Source organism: Lichenostomus cassidix, chromosome 17, assembly GCF_008360975.1.
Source record: "Lichenostomus cassidix isolate B80296 chromosome 17, HeHo_3.0, whole genome shotgun sequence".
In the NCBI taxonomy this organism is placed as follows: Eukaryota; Metazoa; Chordata; class Aves; order Passeriformes; family Meliphagidae; genus Lichenostomus; species Lichenostomus cassidix.
Genome location: NC_139497.1, coordinates 999,599 through 1,022,429, shown reverse-complemented (window position 1 = coordinate 1,022,429; position 22,831 = coordinate 999,599). Strand labels below are relative to the sequence as shown.

At 52.2% G+C, this 22,831-nt stretch overlaps 1 protein-coding gene across 1 annotated transcript; it reads left to right on the top strand.

Moving 5' to 3' along the window:
- Nucleotides 1-1,918: 1,918 nt before the first annotated feature.
- Nucleotides 1,919-21,323, top strand: ADGRD2 (adhesion G protein-coupled receptor D2). The gene is made up of 25 exons (XM_085076685.1): nucleotides 1,919-2,452; nucleotides 2,536-2,596; nucleotides 3,228-3,458; nucleotides 3,601-4,254; nucleotides 4,907-5,005; nucleotides 5,494-5,579; nucleotides 5,946-6,227; nucleotides 7,139-7,250; nucleotides 7,633-7,767; nucleotides 8,047-8,167; nucleotides 8,771-8,876; nucleotides 9,141-9,196; nucleotides 10,242-10,368; nucleotides 10,458-10,561; nucleotides 11,190-11,292; nucleotides 11,472-11,625; nucleotides 12,385-12,518; nucleotides 12,802-12,917; nucleotides 13,809-13,929; nucleotides 17,160-17,201; nucleotides 17,409-17,462; nucleotides 17,783-17,924; nucleotides 18,438-18,496; nucleotides 20,431-20,461; nucleotides 21,100-21,323. The coding sequence occupies exons 1-25, from the start codon at nucleotides 2,405-2,407 to the stop codon at nucleotides 21,213-21,215; spliced, it is 3,294 nt and encodes a 1,097-aa protein (XP_084932811.1). The 5' UTR covers nucleotides 1,919-2,404; the 3' UTR covers nucleotides 21,216-21,323.
- The last annotated feature ends 1,508 nt before the right edge of the window (nucleotides 21,324-22,831 follow it).

Sequence of the window (22,831 nt, the reverse complement as noted above, 5' to 3'; positions counted from 1 at the left end):
AAAAGGTGATTCATTCTGTCTAGGACACAGGCACAAAGAACACAGTTTCGCTGTCTGCTGGGAAACTCTAACTCTCATTAAACCTAATCCATCCCTAAATTTGAAATAACTTTGCATTTTCCCTCTGAAGATCTTTGGCGTAAAGCTGGGCTCTGCCTCATGCCCTTTGCTCCCTCCATTACCGAGGGAAGCAGGATGCAGTTTTGGCCAAACCACAGCGAGCAGCAGAGCCCTTTCCAGTGCTGCCATGCTGTTGGCAGGTCTTTGGCGCTCCGTGCTGCGCTGCCCAGGACTGCCAGGCCATTTCCCAACCGGCAGCAGTGACTAAGCAGCCCAGAGCAGCTGCCTCCAAGGTCCATTCTTTTGTGGGAGATTTATTGCCAAGAACAGAGGCGTTGGGATGGGAAAATCGCCTTCATTCCCAGGCGAAGACCCTGAAGAACAAAAGCCAGTTGCTGGTGAATCCATGGTGTGATTCAAGCATTTACTGGGACGGGAGGAGTGGGAACTGTGTGCCTGTTGCTGTAGCAAAAGTGAGTGGGCATCAACCAAAGGAGCAGCTCTGGCCAGTAAGGTGGGGAGTGCCACAGCCATGGGGGTGACCTGGACCCTCCAGCCTTGGCATTCTCCCCTGGGCAGCTGCAGGCCCCGGTCTGAGGAAACGCCAGAACCCTAGGCACTCGGTGAGGACATTGCGCCGGGAACACGCCAGACATCTTTGGACCTGTCCCTCTTCACCTGCACTCCTAGGCTGTTTCGGGCTCTTGCTACTGTGAGGATCCCTAATAACTCCCCCATTCCCTGATTTCTTTACCATGATCATGTGCCAGATTTTCTGGGAAGGTTTGTTGGACACTTCCACGGAGCAGTGACTGCCAGGGAAGAAGATCCCGGTGCTGCTGTCACAGGGAGGGTCGTGAGTGCTTTGCTGTCAGGGCGAGGGTGTCGGCGACGGTGGGCTGGAGGGGCGTCCCGGGGTGAGATGTGGGGTGAGGATGTGGGCAGTGGGGTGCGGGGGCCACCCAGCACCGGGGATTCGATGTCGCCGTCCCGCCGGGCCCGCGGGGGTGGCCGGCAGGACTCGGTGCGGGGAGCGGTGGCATCACTATGTGCGCCGGGCGCGGAGCTGCCGCGGGGCTGCGAGGGGCGGCGTGCGGAGCGCGGTGCGGGGTGCGGAGCCGTGGTCCGGAGCCGTGGTCCTGCGGATCGGACCAGCCGCCGTTCCCGTTCTCCGCCGCTCCGGACCCCGCAGCTGAGCTCCACCGCCCCGCCGGGCTGCAGCGCTCGTCCCGCCGCGGCTGTGCCGGAGCTCGGCCCCAGAGCCGGGCCGCGCTGGGTTCTCCCAGCTAGGTCAGCGGGCACTGCCCACTGCCGCGGTTTTTCTGCCAGAGCTGGGCTCGGGATTTCCTCTGCACCATCTCCAGGGCTCTCCTTAGAGAACTGGATACCTAAAGGTACAGGTGCAGGCTGAGGAGTGGGAGGTTGCTGATGCCGTGGCTCCCTCTCGAACATCATATTTGTACTTTCCCCCGGAGGGCCCGGAGCTGTGTTCAGCGTTTCCAAAGTCACTGCTGAACTTTGGAAGACTGTGAACACAGAGCCCGGGAGCAGGCCGGATCTCCGAAGTCCCTTAGCAGCAAAGTGCTTAAATGTGTTTTTACAGCGCGCACGGGAGAGCCCTGCTGAGAGCAGAGATCACTCACGCTGGCAGTGCCAGTGCCCAGAGCTGTAGGGCTTGTTTGCATTGGCGCTTGCATTGCCTGTTTCCATCTTTGTGTCTTTACGTACCCTCATCTACGGTTTTACTGGGTTTTTTTACTGCCATGCACCCAGGGTTTCCTCCCGCTGGGGCAGAGGTGGGGAGGCGGGGGCTCACTGCCAAGCCCTGCCGCTGGGCACCTCCCCTGGACGGTTCCGTGGTGCTGGGCTCTGTGCTTGGGCTCATGGAGGCTGGATTTACTGCTCTGCGGGGTCTATTCTGGTGCTCTGTTTCTGCGGGTTTTAAAGGCAACGGGAAAAGCTGCCGGTGATGCAACACTGTTTAATGATGCCATTTATGGTGGCTTTTTAATTTAGTTAATGCAGATAAAGAGGCTCTGTGAACTTGCCTGTTCGTTAATATTGCACATCTCTATGTTTTGTGCTTAATTATTTTGTATCCTGCAAACAAATGTTAAACTGAAACCTTGAGTTCTTCAAGAAGAACTGGAAATTCTTTGGATAAGATGCTGTCCAGGACAGGTACTTCAGAGGGAGTTGTTTTCTCCTTTTTGATTCGAGACTTTCTAAGGGAAGCAGCTTTGTCAGGGAACTGGCTTTCTGCAGAATGCTTCTATCTCGGTGATGCATCTCCAGCAATATATTATTTATTCTAGCAAAGGGTGAAAGCTTTCCAGCTGGCAGCATGCTTAGGAGAGACTTGAGACCTGATTCTTGGTTCTTCAGCTTTCTGGTGAGTTTTACAGTTTTTGGTTTTTTATTCTGGTTATTTGAAATAATGTTTCTCTGAATGTTACAACACATCCTCTCCACCAGGTCGGTCTGTCCAGGAGTCTCCTTGCCTTTGCAGCCCTTGCCAAGAACCAGACTTCTAAAGGTTAGTATTTTTATCAGCACTCTATGTGTTTTACAAGCAATATCCAGCACAAAGAAACAAAAAGTGTCTGGCTGTGGAAACAAAGGTAAAGAAACTTTTTCTGTTACCCTATTTAGTGCCTAAAATGCTGTTTGCAGAGCTGGTATTTGCCAGGCTGTTTGCTCAGCTGCTGCTCTGTGCCCCACTGCAACTGCAAACCAAACAGATTATTTTGTGCCTGTAAATTGCATCTGCAATTGCAGAAGCTGAGAGGAGCTGGGAAGTGGGGATAAAACAAGAAAAGGTTTTTTTACATAACTCTTTTGAACATGCTTCTCTGAGGGCCATCCCTGGGCAAAGCACAGTGAGCTTTTCCTTTGAGCTGAGCTGGGTGTGGTTTGTGTGTCCCACGGGAGTGTGCCCAGCTACAGCCCTGGGCCAGAGAGCTGCTTTGGGGCAAACTCACAGGTGTCCCTCAGTTTAGGTGCAATATAGTGTGAGCTTGTCACACTGTGCCCACGGAACATCCCAAGGGCTGCATGGGCAGATGAGCTCCTGCCATCAGCTCCTGCAGGGAGCACCAGCAGTGTTTTTAACAGCGAGCTGGAGAGGTTTCTGTTTCCATATCATGGCTATGTGTGTCTTTCTCCAGGCTTTGGTCCTGTCACAATTGAGACACCAAGACACACATATGAATACGTGGCCACTGCTTTGGACTGGTGGCAAGCTGACAGGTACTGTGAGCAGCGCTTTGCTCAGCTGCTCTTCGAGCCCCAGGACAGTGAGCAAGATTCCTTCAGCAAACTGCTGCAGTCCCACCACATCAGAGGTTCTGTCTGGCTGAGGGAAAGGGACAGTGTCCTGCACAAAACAAAGAGGAGACGTGAGTATAAGTGGACATGGGCTACTTGGAGATATGTTTTCCTTCTGAAAAATATGACTGGAAAAGTTGTCACTTGTTTTTTTATTGTCACTTTATTGACTTGTCCTTCTTCCTTTCTGCTGACTGAAATTTCTCCTTCTAGGGGGCCACACTGTACCAGTCCTGGTATTCAGAAACAAAACAGACACAAAATATGTGAAGGTGCTCTCTGACTTCCCAGCACTGCCTGCTGTCACAGCCTGTGCCCACCTCCAGTGGGACACCAGGACCCAGGAGATCGCTACCATCTTCTCCTATGCCGCGCCTGCTTTCATTAATGAGTTCCAGCTCCGCGGTTTTTTGGATGAGGAAGGCTTTGTTCGGTTTGCTCTCATAGTCCACGGGCACCATTCCCCTTACCTGCCTGTGTTCCGTGCTGATGGACAGTGGCATCACTTCTGTGTGACCTGGCAGCAGGAAAATGGGACCTGGGCCATCTATGCCGATGGGAAAAGGAGGGCGTCTGCCAGTGGTTTGTGTTCTGTGGGGCCATCTGCCCCCCAGGCCATCTTTGGCCAGGGGACCTTCATAATTGGGCAGGATCAAGATTCCCTAGGGGGCACCTTCAGGGCAAAGGAGTCCTTCAGTGGGAACATCACTGACTTGCACATCTGGCAGAAAGTCCTTGGCGCCGAGCAGATTGAGAAAGTTCGCTCGTGCTGGGTGGTAGAACAAGACCTTGTTTTTGCATGGAGCTCAAATGCCCTGGAGGTGGAGAGCACTGTTCAAGCAGTCACCACACAGCTTCTTTGCCCAGGTAAGTCTCACTATCCTTGTGGCTTCAGGCCCTTCTGCAGAGGAGTCAGCATGCAAGGACAGTCCGAGAAGCCAGTCCTAGCCTTAGAGAGGGCATTTGCTGCAGTTTTTGGAATGATGCTTCTCCTTGGGGAAGAAAAGCAGAAGCACATTCAGAGCTGGGCTGGGCAGTTTCAAAATTGTACTTGAAGTCACAGTCATCATGAAAGCCTTGCTCACTGGAGACCCCTGCAATGACCCTGGCACAGTCGGCTGCTCAAATGTCTTGAGCTAATAATGGGATTTCTCTTCTACTGAGAGAAATGGCTTCCTTGGCAGGGATGACATTCTCTGTCCATTTGTACAACCAACCCTTTGATTCTTGGCTGGGAGGAGGGACTCGGGCATTCAGCCAAGCTGGGGTGACAATACTGATCAGCCACGAACTCGGGACCTGGCACTGTCACCTCCCAGTTTCTTCTGGAGGGGAGGTACCAGCTGGGAGCCATTTCTGATCCCAGCCTCTCCTCTGCTCTGGCTCTGGGGCTGCTGAAGGCACAGCCCATGGTGTTTGTTGTACCAGGGTGTGTGGATTGCTGCAGGAAAAGTGATACCTGCTGAGGATGGCGTGTCCCTGGGAGACTTGGCCCTTCTGTCTGTGTGTGTTTCCACAGGGCCTGTTGAGGAATGCAGAGTTTTGGAAGCTGGCAGCAGTGGATTCAGTTATGCATCTTGTTTGCAGACTTTGCCTTTCATCTGTCGCTACAGAAAGGGTACGGCATCTGCTAGTAATTTACCCATTGCTTCCACCTCACACACTCCTGGAGGTCCCAGCTGGGGTGGTGGCCAGTGATGGGGAGGCCCTGTGCCTGCTCTGAGTGGGTCGCATGCAAAACCTGCTGGGGCTGGGACTTTGCTCCAGCTGCTGCACTCTGACAGGGGTTTTGGCTCCTCCCCAGCTGAGCAGTGGTGGAACACGTTCCATGGCTTTTGGATGCAGTGCTGTGGAGAGCCTCCCAGTCCAGGCATCTCCAGACTCATTGGCCAAGGGAGCATGGGTAGAGGTAGAAAACGAGTGTTAAACTGTCTCTCTGGATGAGATCTTGTGTTGAAAATAGAATACAGCTGTGAAGTCTCCTTGTCCTGCCTGTCCTGCAGACTTAGCCACCATCTGAGGACCATTGCCCAGGCTTTGAATATGGCATGTGTTACCCATGCTGTTGGACACCTCAGCAGTGATTCTGGTTCTGGTTTATTCCAGATGCATACTGGCAACTGAAAAGAGCTCAGCTGGAGTCCAATCACTCACTTGCTAGCCGTGTGAACAACCTTGCAGCGAGGAATGTGGTGAGTCCTGCAGCCCCAGCAGTGGCAAGTGGCACCTGGAGCAGGTGGGAGCTGCTGGGTGGGTGTGCTGACACCTACTGCTGCTTGAGGTCACTTTGCCAGCAGTTGTGCCTGTGACCTTTCCTGAACTGCTGCTGGAGATTGAAACCAACACAGCTGTGACTTTGGCTGTGACCAAACAAGCAAATTGTTGCTTCAGATTGACTCATTTCTCTGAGGATGGGAGTCTGGACAAGAGATCCCTTCCCTCAGGATATTCCTGGTTGGCCAGACAGGTGTCCTGATGCCAGGGCATTGCCAAGGCACAGCTGATGATCAAGGAGAGTCAGGACTCTGCACTGAACTAAATCATCTTTTCCATGACAGATTCCTGACAGCGTCTTCACAAGTGATGTGCAAGACATGAACCTCTCTGTGGCTCTTGATGCTCTTGATGTCTTGGCAACTGTTCTGAGAGAAGGAGAAATGCCCATGCTTGAGCCATCTGACCTCCTTGCAGTGCTTCAGCTACTAAAGCAAGTTTCAGATATGGAAGTCCAGGAGGGAGATGAGCTGGAGATGTTGGAGCAGTTGGGCCAGTATTACATGGAAGTGACAGAGTTAATTCTGGAGGAGCAGAATGTCGGGACATGGTCATCGATCAGCCAGGTAATGGTGTCACCACTCTGACTGCCATGTGCTGGATCTGTTCATCCCTGGCCTTCTGCATGACCACAGGCTGGCCATGCTGTCCTTGCATGATCACCTGTAGCCTTTGTGGCCACGCTCTGGATCATGTGAAAATGCTGCGAGCACAGGCATGGAGCCTCTTCACCAGCTCAGATCAGGGGCTGCTGCTTCCCTGGTGCCTCATTTGTTGGAGGTACAACTGAGCCCTTGTGCAAACAAGTGCAGTGTAGTGATGCTTTCCTTGCAAACCCCTCCAGTGGTTGACTCAGCTCTCTTCAAACTTCTCCACTTTGTCAGCCTGGATTGAGAGTTTGCAGATTCCTGGTGCTGAGTAGTTTCCTTGCTCCCACATCCTGCTGTCTAGCAGGGCAAGGTCCTTCCTTTTATAGTGTGCTCTGTTTTCTGTGCCTGTTTGTCATCAGCCCCCACACTGCTCCAAACACCATCAGGCTTTGCATGAGGGATTTCCATCATCCCACCCTTGTGAGGTTTTTCTCCATTCTCTTCTGCTGCCCTTCAGCTGCACAGTCTATTTCTGGGTAAAACCTTTTCCAGGAAGAGCAGATGGTTGTTCTACAGATTTGCAAAAATCAGGAGTCAAGTCTAAAGATCTTTCTTTCCAGAAGCTCATTTAGTTATTTATTTCCTTGCTGTTTAATGGCTTTTTATGCAGAACAGCAAGTTTCCCTCATTGCCAGACTTGTCTCCTTGCTGAAGGAACTGGGAACATCCTTAGTAAAGAAGTCACAGAAAAGCAAAGCCAAAGCCTTGAGTCCCAACTTCTCTTTCTTCTGCCAAGGATCAAACATTTAAGGAAACTCTTGTGAGCTGTAGGAAGGGAGGTCTGACAATGCAGGTGTTGATTTCCATTGCTCTGTCTGTGTTTGCAGGTTATCAGGGGACCCATGGCTGTTGTTGAGCTCTGTGACAGAATGGTGTCACTCTTGATGCCGCTGCTGACTGCAGAGAGGACAAAGATCACAATCCAACATGGGAATGTTGGTGAGTGGCACTGGAGGGAACCTCACCGTGACCCAGATCAGTCACCCTGTCTGGTTCCCAGTCCAGGTCCACTCCTGACTCCTTTCCTCCTCTGGCTCACCTCTTGCCAACCCTGCAGCCTGCTCCCTGTTTCCTCTGCCCAGAGCGTCACAGTGTGAGGGTACCTCTCATGCAGTGGATTGCAAGAGGATTGTAAGAAACCTTTGGGAGAAACAGAGGGAGAAACAGAGCCCAGATGCCCACGGTTTGCACAGAAAGGGATCTCTCTGCTGCTGCTGGGGCTCTTGGCTGGGGCTGTAGTGTCCTTGTGGTACTGTGCTGTAGCAGTAGCTCTGGAGGAAGGCTGTACCCTGGTTCAGCAGCTGGTTTTACCCATGCACAGGGATGGAGGTGAGGGAGCTGGAGCTGAGCGAGCAGGAGCTGAGTGGTGAGGCATACGTGATCCAGACCCCTGAGAAAGGCAGGCACGACCTCATCGAAGTGCCTGCGGAAGAAATACAAAGGCTGAAAACCAGAGGTTTGTTATGACACCTGAACTTCCCTTGGTACTTCTGCAGCACCTCCCTTAATGGTACAAACTGTTTACCTTGCACTCGTGGGGTCTGGAGGGGTGTGGGGAGGGGATGCCCTCAGCAAAAGGGAGATGGACTGTGGGGCAGAGACTCTGTACAGCCTCTCTAGAGACACAGCTTGGAGCTGAGGGTGTTCTGGAGCGCCAGTGTCACACCCCAGATGAGGGCAGTGGTGCCCAGGGCTGCCCTGTGTTCTGTACCTGTCCCCATGCTCTTCCCTCCAGGTCTCCGCAGAGTCACAGTGAAGAACATGTGGTTTGGCTACAGCTCCCTGCAGCGCTGCCTGTCCAGCACTGGCACCAGTGCTGTGTCCCAGGACGTGGCTGCCTCTAATGGGGGACAGAAGTGAGTGAAACAGAACCCCCTGTGCCCCAGGACTGCCCTCAACACCACAGAATAGCTCATTTTCAAATCTTCATTGAGTTGGTGCCTCAGTTTTGGGATCACCTTCACCCTGATCCATCCCAGCCCCGGCGCTGGGGCTGCCTGTGCACCGAGATGCACCGTGGGTGCCTCTAGTTCCCGGGGCTTACCAGCTCTGCTGGGGTGGCAGGGGACAGAGCCCGCAGGGGCCACTGCAGGTTCCGTCTGGCTGGGCAGAAGGTGTCTCTGGAGCTGGTGGCGATGGTGGCTCCCGGAGCGGGAGGCCGGGCGCGCTGCTCTCCCGGAGCTCCGAACACTAGGTGGGGATGGCCGCCCGCACATCCCGCGCACGCTCAGCCCTGCGCTGCACAGCTGAAATCCTTGGGATGCTCCAGTGCCTGTCCCGCAGTGACGGGCAGTGGTGGGGTTTGCCAGGTATCCCAAAATCTGTCTGCCCCGTGCCCAGGCCCTTTGCTGGCGGCCCCGGTGCACTTCGGCAGCTGTCGGGATCTCTCCACCTGTCCTGTCATTTTCTGAGCACATCCTGTGCTTGCCGTGCCTGTGAGCAGCGTCCTTTCCCGGCAGGTACCTGAGCACCACGGTGGGCACAGCTGTGATCTCATCCGCTCTGCTCAGTGACTACCAGGAGATCAGCACGTCGGTGCGCTACCGCCTGCAGCACCGTGTCCAGGTACCCCGAGGGGCTGTGCTCCCCTCCACCTCCTGCCAGCGGCACCAAACAGCCTCACCCGGCTGTCCACAGCACGGCTCAGCACCCCAGAGCTTTGGGCTGACGGGTGTCCCACGCCCAGGGCTCCCACCTTGACTCCTGTGTCCCTGGGGATGTTTGTCCTGTGCTGACAGACCCTGTTACAGCTGTGTGAGTGACCTGCACCCACTTGTGCCCAGCATGGGCTTGGCTGTGTGACTTCTTCTCTCCCCTCTCTGCCTGCAGGACCTGCCCGATACTCTGGTGGGGCCCATCTGTGCCTTCTGGAACTTCAGCCTCAGGTGCCTTGTTTCAGTTTGACTCCCCAGATTTATGAGCTTTTTATTTCCACTGGAAAAGCAAACATCTCAATATAAATTTGATGGTAAGAGTAGGGATCTGGGATTTTTTGCCTCCTTTGCATGCTGACATCTCCTGTCTGCTGAAACAGAGTGCTTTCCTGGGAAGATTTCCTTTGGAGAAGTCACTCACAAGCACGTGACCTTTAATGAGGTATATACAACTAAAATGAAAAGCCCTAGTTAATTTTGATTGCTGCCTGTGACAAAGAAGAGTTTGTCCAAGATATATGGCCCAAAGACATGCAGGACTCCCAGCCTCATAAATCCTGCCTGGCACTGGGATATGTTTTTGCTGAATGTCACTGCTGTGAGAGCACTGAGGCTGTGATATATTATGGATTGGTAATTAAGTCATTCAAGTGAAAAAAACCTCCTTAGAATCCCAGACTTGTAGCAGGCATGGATCAGTTTGGGGAAGGTGGGAAGAGTGTGTTTTTGGAAGCAGATGGTTACTGTCCAAAGGTTCCCAGCATCCCTGCCCTGATCCTGACCTTCCTGTGGTGCTGGGGAGGCTCAGAGGGGCAGTGCTGCCCCTGGGCACAGAGCTGCAGCCATGGTCCCTGCCCAGGCAGGCCAGATGGGAGCATTGCTGGATGGCTGAGACTGGCTGGCTTGTCCTGGGGATCCAGAGCCCAGTGTCACTGTGCTGGGTTTGTGGCAGGCTGAGCTGGTGGGGAGAGTTAGACATCCCCAGTTAATGGGCTGCACAGGGAGCTCTTCGCAGAGCCGTGCAGTTACTGGGCTCTGTTTGAAGCTGTGGTGGCTGAACTCCGCTTTTTAATGCACATTTTGACACTAGATCTATTTTCATCACGTGCCTGCTGGATGAGGCAAAGCTGCTAAGAGAAAGTGTAAACCAAAGGGAAGTCCACATGAAGACCTGCTTTCAACTTTTGTGGGAGAATGACATTCCCATAATGCTCTGGTTTTTTGTGGAAGTGGAAGGTAATTTCCATGTGTTTTCTCTGTTTTTGCTGCGTGTTAGCCCAGATGCTGGTGGGATGTGGTCCACAGCTGGCTGCTCTGTGGTGATGTCTCTCCTGGATTCCACTGCCTGTTTTTGCAACCACACCACAAATTTTGCCATCCTGCTGCAGGTGTATGAGCTGCAGGTATGTGAGGAGCCTGTCAGCTGCTGCGGTTGGGTGTGTGGTTAATTCATGGGGAATTTGTGTCTTCTGTTGTTTCATGTCTGGAGCAGAGGACCTCCAAGGAGGAGTTCACGTTGCAGACCTTGACTTTTATTGGATGTGGAGTTTCCTTCTGTGCCTTGACAGTCACCTTCATTTTATTCTTGGTAGTTCGGTAAGAAAAGCCTGGACACTTGTAGCCTTGTCTGTATTTTCTCCTTGATATTTTACTTCAGAGCCTTTGTCAAGGTGTCCTTTGTCAGCAGGGTGATGCAGGTGTGTGGGGAGCTGCAGAGTCTGTGATAGAGGGGAGTGGCTGTTGGCTGGAGAGAGGCTCAGCCCTGGTTGTTTCTGTGGAGATGCTCGTTGAGCTGTGCACACACCTGGGTGTCTGTGTCAAGATTTTTATCAATTGCTAACGATGTTTACTATAAAAGCCGCTGTGCTAGAATTAATTTTTATAAAATAAATGGAGCAAGGACTATTTCTTTGATTGCCAACGCTTCTGTGTCACTTGGCAAGCACAGATATCTGCCTTGTGAGCACGGCAGAGGCTCCCTGCACCTCCCTCTCACTGCCTGCTCTCTGAAGCCATGGCCAAGGCTTGAGCAGCTGTATCCAAATGTGTCCCCAGCACCACGTGCTTGCTCAGCAGGGCTGTCCCCTGCCCCTTAGACTGTCATGTTTGCAGTGAGTGGCAGAGAGACCAGACGCTGCCCAGGCAGGCCTGCACAGCACGGAGAGCACAGGGAGGACACCCTCCTGTCTGGCTGCAGCTCAGGGCTCCCTCTCTGCCTCCCCAGCCTCCCCAAGAGTGAACGAACAACTGTGCACAAGAACCTCATCTTTGCCCTGGCTGCAGGAGAAGCTCTGCTCATGTTCAGTGAGTTGGCCAAGACCAACCAGGTGAGCTCACCAGGAATGTCCTATTCAGCCCAGGCTCCAGCATCACTGTCAGAGCAACAGAAAAGAAGTGTAAACCCTTTTATTAATTACCTGTAACTGGCATCTAGGACAGAATTATGTCCCTGTGTTTGGACATGCACCTATATACATTCTGCAATTGTGGTTTCTCTCCTCTCCAGGTTCTGTGTTTCATGGTCACTGCCTTCCTGCACCTCTTCTTCATGGCAGCCTTCTCATGGATGCTGGTAGAGGGGCTTCTGCTCTGGAGCAAAGTGGTAGCAGTCAACATGAGCGAAGACAGGAGAATGAAGTTCTACTACGTGACAGGCTGGGGTATCTGCACACTTCTCTGCCTGGGGTCCTCAGGAAATTTTTTTTTCTAGTGAAAGTTTTGATAGCAGACATTCACAAATGTTTGGTTTAATTCAATATGTAAGCTGGGTGCCAGTGCTCTGCAGAGGCTCTCTTGAATTATTTGTCAAATTTCCAGTCTTAGAGTATAAGTAAAGCAGCTGTTATATTTCAAAATCCAAGTGCTCAATAAAAAAAAATGGAGGAGGAGATTTATGGTAAGTTCTTGTTCTTGGAGAGCATCACTATTGTCTGATGGTAATTAAATATAAATGTGTTCTTCACTAAGCACCTTTTATTCTGAGGGAGCCCTTTAGGGACATAGAATTCATTTGAATAAGCTGAGTTTTGTGTCAAAAAGGAGCCTCTCTGAGGATGTGCTGCTTGAAGAACACACACCTAGTTGGACACTGGGCAACCACCTCAAGTATTTTGGATTGTTTTATGTCTTTGATTGTCCATTTTGTTAAAAAAGCAATCTGAGGAATAAATTGCTTTGGTCAGGACTAAGGACTTGGAATGCTTTATACCTTAGAGAAAGATGCTGACAGCTTGTAAATCTGGCTGTGTTGAGCCAGGACAGATTTCAGCTGCAGAGAATTGATGTTGCTCGTGGGGTTTCGGAGGCTCCTGCTGGACTGTGTCTGGTCAGGGGGGTTTTGAAGCAATTGTCTGGTGCACAGTGCCCTGTGTGGGGCATCTCTGCTTTTCCCAGGGTTTAACCTGTGTTTTTCTCTGCAGGGCTTCCAGTCCTTATCGTGGGGGTGACCCTTGCAACTTCCTTTAACAAGTATGTGGCAGCCAACCATTGCTGGCTGAACGTGCAGACCAACGCCATCTGGGCCTTCGTGGGGCCCGTGCTCTTCATCCTGGCTGTAAGTGCCAAACCCTGCTGGGAACGTGGGATTCCTCTGGTGCAATGTGTAAGGGGTCTAGAAAAGACATTTAACAGGGAAGACTTTCTGAAGGAGACGTTTTGGGATAAGTTCCCTAGATTTCATACATGTGTCGATAGCTCTGCAAAGTCTTTGATTTCATTGCTTTCTTGGTAATGATATTTTGTCCTCAAGTTCTCACACTAGTTTCCAGCAGAAAATTCTCACCCCCTGGAGCTGAGATTACAGAATGTCACTGAGTGTAAGAGCTCTCCCCTGGCAGGTGAACACCTTCGTGCTGCTGCGGGTGGTGATGGTGACTGTGGCCAGTGCTCGCAGGAGATCCAAGATGCTGACACCCAACAGCAGCCTGGAGAACCAGATTGGAACTCAGATCTGGTGAGCAGGAAAAGGCCTGGCTCTGGGTGTGAAATATATGAGATGGTGTTAGATACATGGAAGAAATCCTTTCCTGTGAGGGTGGTGAGGCACTGGCACAGGTTGCCCAGAAAAGCTTGGCCAAGCGAAAGACAGTGAGCTGTGAGAGTCAGAGCAGAAGGGATTCTCTCCCCCGGGGTAGCTGTGTCTCACCCAAAGACAGTCTGGCTGCTCTAATGCCAGCTGAGAAGCCCAGGCAGCACCTTCAGCCTGGGGAGCCCTGTGCTGGTCTCCATCTGCACTCACACTCCTAAATCTCACCCTTTTGGGATGGGAGATCCTCAGCAGTGCCTGCAGAAAGCCAAAATTGAGACTTGGTGGGTTGAAAGTCAGGCTGGTGGGGATTACATACACAGGGGAAGAGGCAGTGGGGACTTCTGTAATCAGTCAATACTGAGAGACCTCTAGAAAACTGCTGCCTGAGTCATTACTTTATCATGCTCAGTGAATCTTTATTGTTGTTAGCTGGCGCCGGATACCCCTGCTAGACACGCATTGTTCCCCTGTAGCATAAATAAATTTTCCCAAATTTACAGAAGCACAAAGATAGGGCATTGCTGGAGGGCAGGGTGACATCCATGTGCAAATAAAACAAACAGAGAAACCCTCCTTGTAGCAGAAATTGGGGGAAAATAGCTGTTTTCTCATGGCTAATGACGTCAAAGAGATCCCTTCTTGCTAACTTGCAGTGATAAATGAAGAGCAGGGCTGGCACTGGGGGTCTGAAAGGTGAAATGTTTGGTTTTTCCTGTCTTATTTTGTTTGCAAAGGAATTTGTTCCACAGCTACTGTCTTGGTAGTGCTTCATCTCTGAAATGCGCCCGGGTAACCCTGAGCTCTTCCTCCTGCCAGGGCCACAGCCAAGCCCATCCTGGTGCTGCTGCCCGTGCTGGGGCTCACCTGGGTGTGTGGGGTTCTCGTCCACCTCGGCATCGTCTGGGCTTATGTCTTCATCGCGCTGAACTCCCTTCAGGTGAGTCCTGCTCCAGGTGGGTCCCCAGGTCACAGCCAAGCAGATTCCTGTGCTTCAGTGTACTCCACCTGTCCTTGTGGCCAGGGACATTTGTCAGCTCTGAAGCCAGCCCAGCTTTCCCAAGCCACTGGGCTGTTTTGTCTGAGGAAACTCAGTTCATCCTTCCAAGATACAAAATACAACTCTGGAGACCTTGCTCATCTAATGGCCCTCAGCACGAGTCTCTGGTGGTGTCCTGCTCGTGCCACAGTTTTCCAGTTCAAATCTTGCTCCTTGTGTTAGGTTTTCTGACATCAATGTAGTTTCAAAATGGCAGTTACAAACTCATTACAGTTTTTATTTGCTCATATAATGGGTAATTAAAATGGCACCTGTGCAGTCAAATGGGGCAGACATCCCTCCTGCTGTTTGTATCCGGGAAATGAGCCTCTTCCCAGCAGGGCAGGGCTGGGCTGTGGGTGCCACTGTCCCTGGTAGAGCCTGCCAAAGGTCACCCCCAGGCACAGCGTGCTTGAGTGCTGCTTGGATGGTGTGTTCCAGGATGGGTGGTTTCCATCTGGCTCCTGTTCAGACATTCTGAGAGGTTGTGATCTCTGTGAACAGCACAGGCAGAGCCACCTTCCCCTTGCCTCGAGTTCAGCTTTACTGCAGGGAGACTGGGGAAGAACTAGGAATCAAGCACTGAAAATCTTTACCCCAGAAATCCATGCTGACTGCAGCCATGCAGCTGCTGCCCAACAATGGTCCCAGTGCCCAGTGACAGCTGTACTGGGATCTGGTGAGATGCAGGGGTGTTTGGTGGAGCAGCTTTGGTGGGCTGGTGATCAGAACCTTGCATGGGACATCTGGAAGTTTGGGGGCTGTTTCTAGCTCTGGCTTGTCCGGTGTGGATCATATAATCTCCTTCATCCTCTTCATTCCTCTTTGTCACCTGGCTACATTTTTAAGACTCTCTGTTTGTCTTGGTATCTCCCAGGGCCATGGCCATGACTGCTGCATTTCAGTCATGTTGCTAAGAAGTTAATGTTAATAGGGAATTCTGAAGGGCAGAAAGTAACATCATTTCCGGATGCATAGAGCAATACTTAATATTTACTTCTGAGTTTACTGTTTTCACAAAAGACTTTAAAGCTTTAACCAGCTGGTATGTGGTTATGGGAGCAAGGCAAATTGTGTAAGTCATAGCAGCCAGGAGTGCTCAGCTCTGCACCAAGCTGGGGCTGTTCTCAGGACCTCGGGATATCTGGAACTCAGGGACACACGGTGGCAAAAAGTCCTGGAACACGTGCTTGCCACCTGCAATTCAAAGCATTAACAGAGGCCTTGCAAACCTTGAGAGAAGGCAGCTGTAGATGGAGCTAGAGCAGCACTGAACACCCCTGAGCACCCCTGAACACCACTGCTCCCAACATGGTCCCGAGGGGAGCACAGAGTTCTCTGCAGGCAGCTGAGGGGCTCAGCGTGGGTCAGAGCAGCCCTGGGGCTGTGCCTGCCCCCATGCTGTCCCAGGGAGCTCCCTGGGCACTCCTGGCTCTTGGCACTGCCTATTCAGGGTCCCTTGCCCCGTGCTTGGGGACAAATCCTACTCTAGGGAACACAAGGGAGCAACTGGGCACGCCCTCCAAACCACTGGGACTCAAGGAGTTTTCCACTCCCATCCCCCTTTTTTCTTTGATTTCCATAGAAATTGGCTCCTGCTGTAGCTCGAGCTTACGGAGCAGCCGGGTTTGTGGTGCTTCCCTCTGGCACAGTTGGCTGTTTTCAGAGCAGCACTGGCACAGCTCTCCCAGGGTGAGCCCAGCATTATCACCACGTGCACATGAGGGGTTTGGTGCTCAGGGATGTTCTGCCTGTGGCTGGCACAGCTCCAGCAGGCAGTGCTGCTCACGCACATCCGTCGGGGCTCCGATGGGATGTCCCAAGGCCAGACCAGGGCTGCCTCTCCCCATCTCTGCTCTTAAGGACATCAGGAGGATGGCAGGAGGCCTGTCTTAATGATAATTAAACATAGCATCAGTTCTCTGTGTCTCCTCGTGCCGTGCTTGGGTTATTGAGCAGCAGAGAACTGCAGACTCAGAGCTGTGTGACAGAAATGACTGTGCTGTACTCATTTGCCTCTGTTCCCTCATTAGCAAGTTCAGGACAATCTGCAGATTGCCCCAGAGTGCTGGTGAGAAACTGCAGAGTTGAGAGAAAGCCATCCCATTTCAGCCCCTTTGCTGACTGTCCTATGGATGACTTGGAATTTCCTTTGAGGCCAGAGTGTTTCTTCCCATGTTGGTCCTGTGCAGTTGCTGTGCTGCTGGGGCTGGTTTTTGTTTGGCTGCTTTCTGTTTGTTTGCGGAAGCTCCAGCCTGCCTTCAAGGCTGCTCCGTGTGTCAGCACCAAACGTGACAACTCCTTCTGCAGCCAGGCAGTGCAGGAGGCCAGGCAGTGGCTGAACAGCAGCAGGGAGCTTGCAGTGCTGTGGGGCAGGAGCAGGAGCAGAGTGAGCTCCTCCAGAAACGCAGCTCCTCTCCCGCCTGCCGCTGCAGCTGGGCCTCCTCTCCTTCCTCTCTCTCCTCCCAGCCGACCTCTCCGCTCCCCCCTCCCCATGCTCATCCAGAATGATTCTTTCAAGGAAGACCTGCCTTGGAAGCCTGGCCAGAAATCTGGTCTGGGGGAGTGACCAGCATTGCTGGCTGAAGGACAGGTCACGGCGTGGTGCCAGGGGGCTGCTGCCATTGCCTGCCAAGAGCTCGCAGATGAGAGCAAGGCTCGTTGAAGACAAGATGAATTGCATCTCTTGCTGCAGCTGATTTATCTAGCTGCGATAACAAAACACCCCACAGATATAACATAAATCTGGAGGGCCAGATAGGGCTGCTTTAAGGCCAAAATGGTTGGTCTGGAGCTGTAATTAGCCCCAGGCTGTGGCCCCCGGGCTATGCTCACTCCAGGGCTGGCCTGGGCACTCTCCCTGGGCACATCCCTCACACAGCTGTGCCCAGCGTTTGGTGGTGACCAAGGTGTCACTGCTTGCTGTCCCTCAGTGTGTGAGAGCAGCAGGCTGTGAACAGCTTGCCCTCAAGGGTGGAAGATCCTTCCTGCCTGGCTGTTCCTGGCTGTGCTGTGCCCACCCTCTGTGCCAGTCTCACCCATTCCAGTGCTCATCCTGCCCCTTTGCTCCATGCAGAGGAGCCTAAACCAGCTGTATGTCTCTGACCCTTCCTCTGCTCTCTCCTCTCCAGGGCCTCTACATATTCCTGGTCTACGTAATCCTAAACAGTGAGGTAAGAGATGTCCCTGCTGAGTTCAGTCACTCGTCACAGCAGCTGTGTATTGGCATCTGGGGGCAGCTGGCTTGTGGCAGTTGCAACAGGCAGCACAGCCCTGACTGCTTCTGGAACAGTGACTGCTTTTTCTCTGTGGCTGGCTGGAGGATCTCCAGCTGTGCTGGAACTTCTGTGGCTCTCTCTCATGTCCTTGCTCTGCTCCAGGTGAGGAATGCCATCCAGAGGATGAAGGACAAGAAGAAAGCCCTCTCATTCACAGTAAGTTGGAAGGAATGCCTGCTGCCCCTTCATCCATCAGGCACCCACAAGAGGAGGGTCCCAGCTGTCCCATGGCTCTGCTTTGAGGAGATTATGATGGAAAGAAATCTTATTTTTTTACTTTTGCCTCCCTTCTTTGCGGTCTTGTTGGACAGCACAGACCCAAAGATAATCTACCTCTATTAGGCAGCAGCCTGCTGTGCCAGGCCAGGATGGGAGCCAAAGCAGTGCTGATGAAATCAATCTTTAAAGTTGGATCTGGATGTAGTGAAGACTCGTTGCAATTTTCACTGTCCCGTATCTCTTGCCTGTCATTCCAGAACTGCTCTCATCCCATCAACTACTTATCAAGTCCAAGAAACACAACCTCCTGGGAGACAGGGAAGCTGAGTCCTGCAGCTGAGAGTGTCCTGACAAGCCCTGTGCAGAAAGACCTGCCAGTGAAGAACATCACCAACAGAGGTAAGAAAGAATTGTTGTAGCTGTTAGCCCAGGCTGGCCAATGACACCACAGTGAAATGTTATTCCCAAGACTTAATTTTAGTGCACCTGGCACTGCATTAATTCATTTACACAATATGCCTGTTCACAGGGTTTGTGCTGCTGCTACTGCTGAAGGCAAAGGCAGAGTTCTCATGCATGTGGGTCTCAGAGTGGGTCAGGTCCATGCCTGCAGCCTGGCTGGGAGTGGGCAAGGGGTGTCAGCAGCATGTAAGGCAGCATTGCACTCTCCTGAGGCAAAAATCCATGTTTGTGTCCTAATTTTCTGCAGAAGGAAAGGCAAAGGTGGCAGTAAATATAGCGATTTTGGCTTTGGGGAGAAAAGGTTTTGCATTCCTCAATGAAGTGAAGTGAGGCAGAAAACCTCTTTGGTCCCTTTGCTTCAGTGGGGGACACAAAGCACCAAGTTCTTGGTAAAGCATGAATATTTCTGTCTTCTGATCAATTGAGTCATTGTGCTGCTTCACCCCTTAGGAAATTTTGGAGCCAAAATTCCCATGGGAATTTCATCGATTATGTCACCAGAGAGACCGGTATGTAACATCTTGTGCTATTCTTCCACCCTCACCCCACCTGTAGCCCAGCAGTTACGTAGGGACACCCCCTGAGCCTGGGCAGCAGGGCAGCAGAGCAGGGCCCATTTCCAAGGGCAGGAGAGGAGGTGAATTCCAGAGAGGAGCAGGTGAATTCCAAGGCAAGGGCTCAGCCTGAGCCCATGGGGAAGCAGTGCTGCTGCCACTCCAGGAGGGTGCTGAGAGCAGAGCCCTACAGGAGCACGAGGTGCCACTGAATTCAAGCCACATCCCTAAACTGAGCTTGATATGAAACAAGGCAGGAGACTTTCCCAAGGACAGCAAATTGCATCAGGCAGTGGGGCACATGCCATGGGAAAGTCCCATCTCTCCCAGGAGGGCTGTGCTACCTGCATTGGGATGGAGAGCTTAGCAAGGCATGGCCTAAAGCAGGGAACAATTTAAATTTGACTACTGTGCTCCCACTTCCACCTCCTGCTATTGAAATGATCATCAATCCTTGTGCACTTGTCATACAAGTGCTGTAATTTCCTCAGAATAAAATCCAACACTACTTTCATGAGTCTCTCACTGAAGGATCTCTCTCCCTCTCTAATATTTATCCTTTGAAAACCTGTGTCACATAGACAGCTCTTATTTATCCAATAGATAATACTTCTATAGCTGGCATATCGTTCTGAAGCCGCTCAATAAAATCCATATTTCCATCTCTCACGATTTATATTGTGGTTAATGCAGCAGCGCCAGGCTGCTTGTGCTGAGCAACACCAGGACTCACTCGCAGGTGATGCTTTTCTCAGCCAGCCAGGTGCTGGCTGTGTGCACCAGGGTCAGGGCTAAGCTCCTGGCACTGGATGTGAGACGTGGGCCACGGGGATTAGCCCAAGGACCCGAGTTCCCTAAGGCAGGGGCATTAGGAGCAGCACATCCCCTAAATGCCAAGGCCGTGGCATTTCTGAGCAGGCAAAGACAGAAAGTGCTTCCCTCCGTGAGAGGGTCACTGAGGGCTTTGCTGTATGTTTGGTGCATAAACACTGCATTTTTAATGCACTTGCTCTCTTTTTGGCTCCTGTGGATGCTGCAGGGCTGAGGCTGTCAGTGTCTGTGCTCAGTGCTCCCAGGGCTGGTGTGACCCACAGGAGGGTCCATGGAGCCCCCTGCCCTGCAGAGCTGGTGGGCACCCCTGTGCCCTCCGTGTGCCACGCTGTGCTGTGTGGGGGCTGTTTCTGCCTGGCTGGGGCTGTTCCAGTGCCCCTCAGTTATATAAGCCAGAGCTGTTTTCCCTGCTCCCTGGCTAAGTGAGTCACGGTGCTCACCAGAGGAGCGGCGAATTCAGAATGTCACTGGCAGCTGCACAATAGTTTGGATGAAGAGAAGATGCTACTTAAAAGCGTTTGAAAACACTTAAAATGACAAAACACTGAGTGAATGAAGATACAAACACAGACAAGATGTTCTTCGTGTTTGAGCTTTTTTAAATGTTGTTTGTTGATCTTTGTTGTTGTTGGACTGGGAGTAGGAATTTCACATCTCCCAGAGCATTAACCATCCCTTAAGCACAGAGCCCAGACTGTGTGGGCTCTTTCCACTGCAGCACAGGGGGACAAAGCTCTCTCATCCTTTCCTGGATTTTCCTGTGGTCTCCAGCATGGTCACCACAGGTCTGGAAGGGTCCCCAGAGTGGGCATTTGGAGCAGGGTGTCAACTCCCCACTGCCAAGAGGTGCAGCTGTGGCTGGGACACTGCCAGGTGCCTGTCCCTCAGGGCTGGGGTGAAGGCTTTGTTTCCCAGCCTGTGCAGCCACTCAGTGCTGGGACAGTGGGTGTTTGGGTGCTGGGGAGCCCTGCCTGGCCCCAGTGAGTGTGCTGGGGGCCACCAGCAACAAAGCCATCAGACTCATACCCTCTGCTGACTTGTGTTCTCCCCTCTTTCAGGCCGTAGAGCTGACAGCATTCAAATCCTCAGGTAACATTTGCCTACATAATTTTCTGTAATTTTTGTTACTGTTGATGCTGGTTCCTGTGGTTGTGGGTTGGAGGGCTGCCCAGAGGGCAGCTGCTTTCTGCTCAGGCTTCAGGAGTCATATTATTTCCAAGCTGCCCTGGTGGGTCCTGTCAGAAAAGCAGAAGGTGCTGGTGGGTGCTGGGAGTGCCATGATTCCAGAGAAAGGGAGCTGGGGAAGATGGGGTGCTCAGACAGCACTGGATTTATGAGCTTAAAAGCAGCCATTTAGCTTCTTCTGTTTCAGGTTGTAGAAAGGCCAATGTCACCATGGAGGTGGGTAGAATTAAAACCAGAAATCCCTTCTAAGCCCCAGACCTCTGCTTGATGGCAGCTCCCTGCTACCTCCTCAGCTTCCCAGCCTGGCTTTGGGCAAGTCCCCAGCTTCTCAGGACACAGGATATTTAGCTTTCTTTTCTTTAACAACCCCTGCTGGGTACTCCCAGTGCTCCCAGTGCAGCTTTGGGATGGGGACCCTCAGGTGGACAGTGCAGTAAAGATACACCAGGGATGGAGTGATCATATTTTTTCTGCATTGTGACATTTTCTTTTGTCAAGGCAAGCAGTGCATTAGCAGGTTTCTGATTTTGCTCCACATGAAGTGTCTAAGCAGAGCATCCTCAGACTATTTTCGAGACGATGCCACCCAGAAGCAGTGCAGCTTTCCTCCCCACAGTGGACACATGAGAAAGGCAGAAATGGTGGCATCCAGGAGTAGCTGTGCAGCAGCATTTCGGGCATAGCAGTGGGGATCTCAGAGGCAGCGAGACCTGCACCAGCAGTGCATTTGTGCTCTGTCCACCCACCCTCACCTGCTTCTGCGTATTTTATGACCCACATGTGTTATTAAACTCCAGCTGTGCAAAGAAGTGGGTTGTTTAGTTTGGTTTTATTTTCTCAGGCGAGCCCTCCGTGTGTTTTTAAAAGCCCAGGTCTGCACAGAGGGTGAAAGAACGCCAGGCTGGGCTCGGTGCCATGGCAGTGGCTGGGGCTGGAGGGAATGCTGTGCACAGCCACCCTCCCTGCAAGCCCCCCAAGCTGCCCCCGTGGCTGGGCAGTCCTTGAGCTTGGGGTGAACGAGAAGATCTTGAACCAGAAGAGCTCTCCTGTCACACTTGTGTTCATGGAGTCGGCACAGCGCCAGCGCCAGCCCCACCGTGCTGCTCCAGGCTCAGCCACAAGTGCTTCCAGGCACTAAACCAGATAATAAAAGGCTGTAATGCCCAGCTGCAGGGGTGCTGGAGGAGCTCAGGGTGGCTCAGCCTCACACAGGCGTGTGCCTTCACATTCTGTTCACAGAGCAAAGCACTGCGGAGCTCTTGGGGGCCAGAATGGGGACAGATCATTCCAGCACAGATACTGTCCCCTCTTCTATTTGTTGTCTCCCAAATAGTGTAAAGAAAAGAGACATGTTTATCCCCAGATATCTTTGTCTGAAAGCTGCCAACCAGCTGATGAAAATGGTACTGCTGGCAACAGGAGCTCTGGCAGAGACCCAGGAGAAGCCCACCTGGCTCTCCCAGGAAAGCTGTGCTGCATCCAGGATGGGGTTCAGCACTTCTCTGCTCCAGGGCCTCAGCCACGCTTCTGTGAGAGCTCTGGCTGCAAGTGCAAGAGACAGACAGACAGTGGGTCTGTGGGAGGTGGGATGGGTGAGGATGAGGGTGGGTAAAATCCACGTAAATCCCAGGCCAGTTTCAGAACTGGAGAAATGGAGTTTTGCATTGTGGTTGTGGCAAGAGCCAGGCATGGCCTCCCCCTGCAAGGGCTCAGTCCATGGAGCAATTCCACAGTAATGAGCTCCAGCCCAGCCCAAGGGAGCTGCACTGTGCAGCGAGGCTTCATTACACACTTTTTGTGAGCCGGGGATGGCTGGGGGGGGTCACATATTTGCAGAAACAATAAGTCCCATCTTCCTTGTCTTGGCAAACAAGAGCTCCAAGAGGCCTCCACATCCTCCTCCTCCTTGAGGCCCTCCATCTCCTCAAGTGATGGCTGCTTTGTTTCCCCACGATAATTTCATTATTCTGTTTGAATACATTTATATGTTGCTAAGCCACACATAGCAACATGGATCTTGTCTCCATGGCCCAGCCTTCCTCTGATCGATACTGAGTAATTCTGCAACTCTCACCATATTGTGTTAAATAAGATTGGTTTGCTATCATAAGGAATTTATGAGTCTTTGGGATTCGAAGCCAGGAAAGCACCTCAGTGTCATGGGGAGAACCCTCCAAGCCAACCCTGCTGGGCTGCCTGTGGTGGGATCACCACTGGTGCCATGGCCCTTCCTGAGGTACCCCTTGTGTACCCTGTGGAGGACATGCAGCCCAT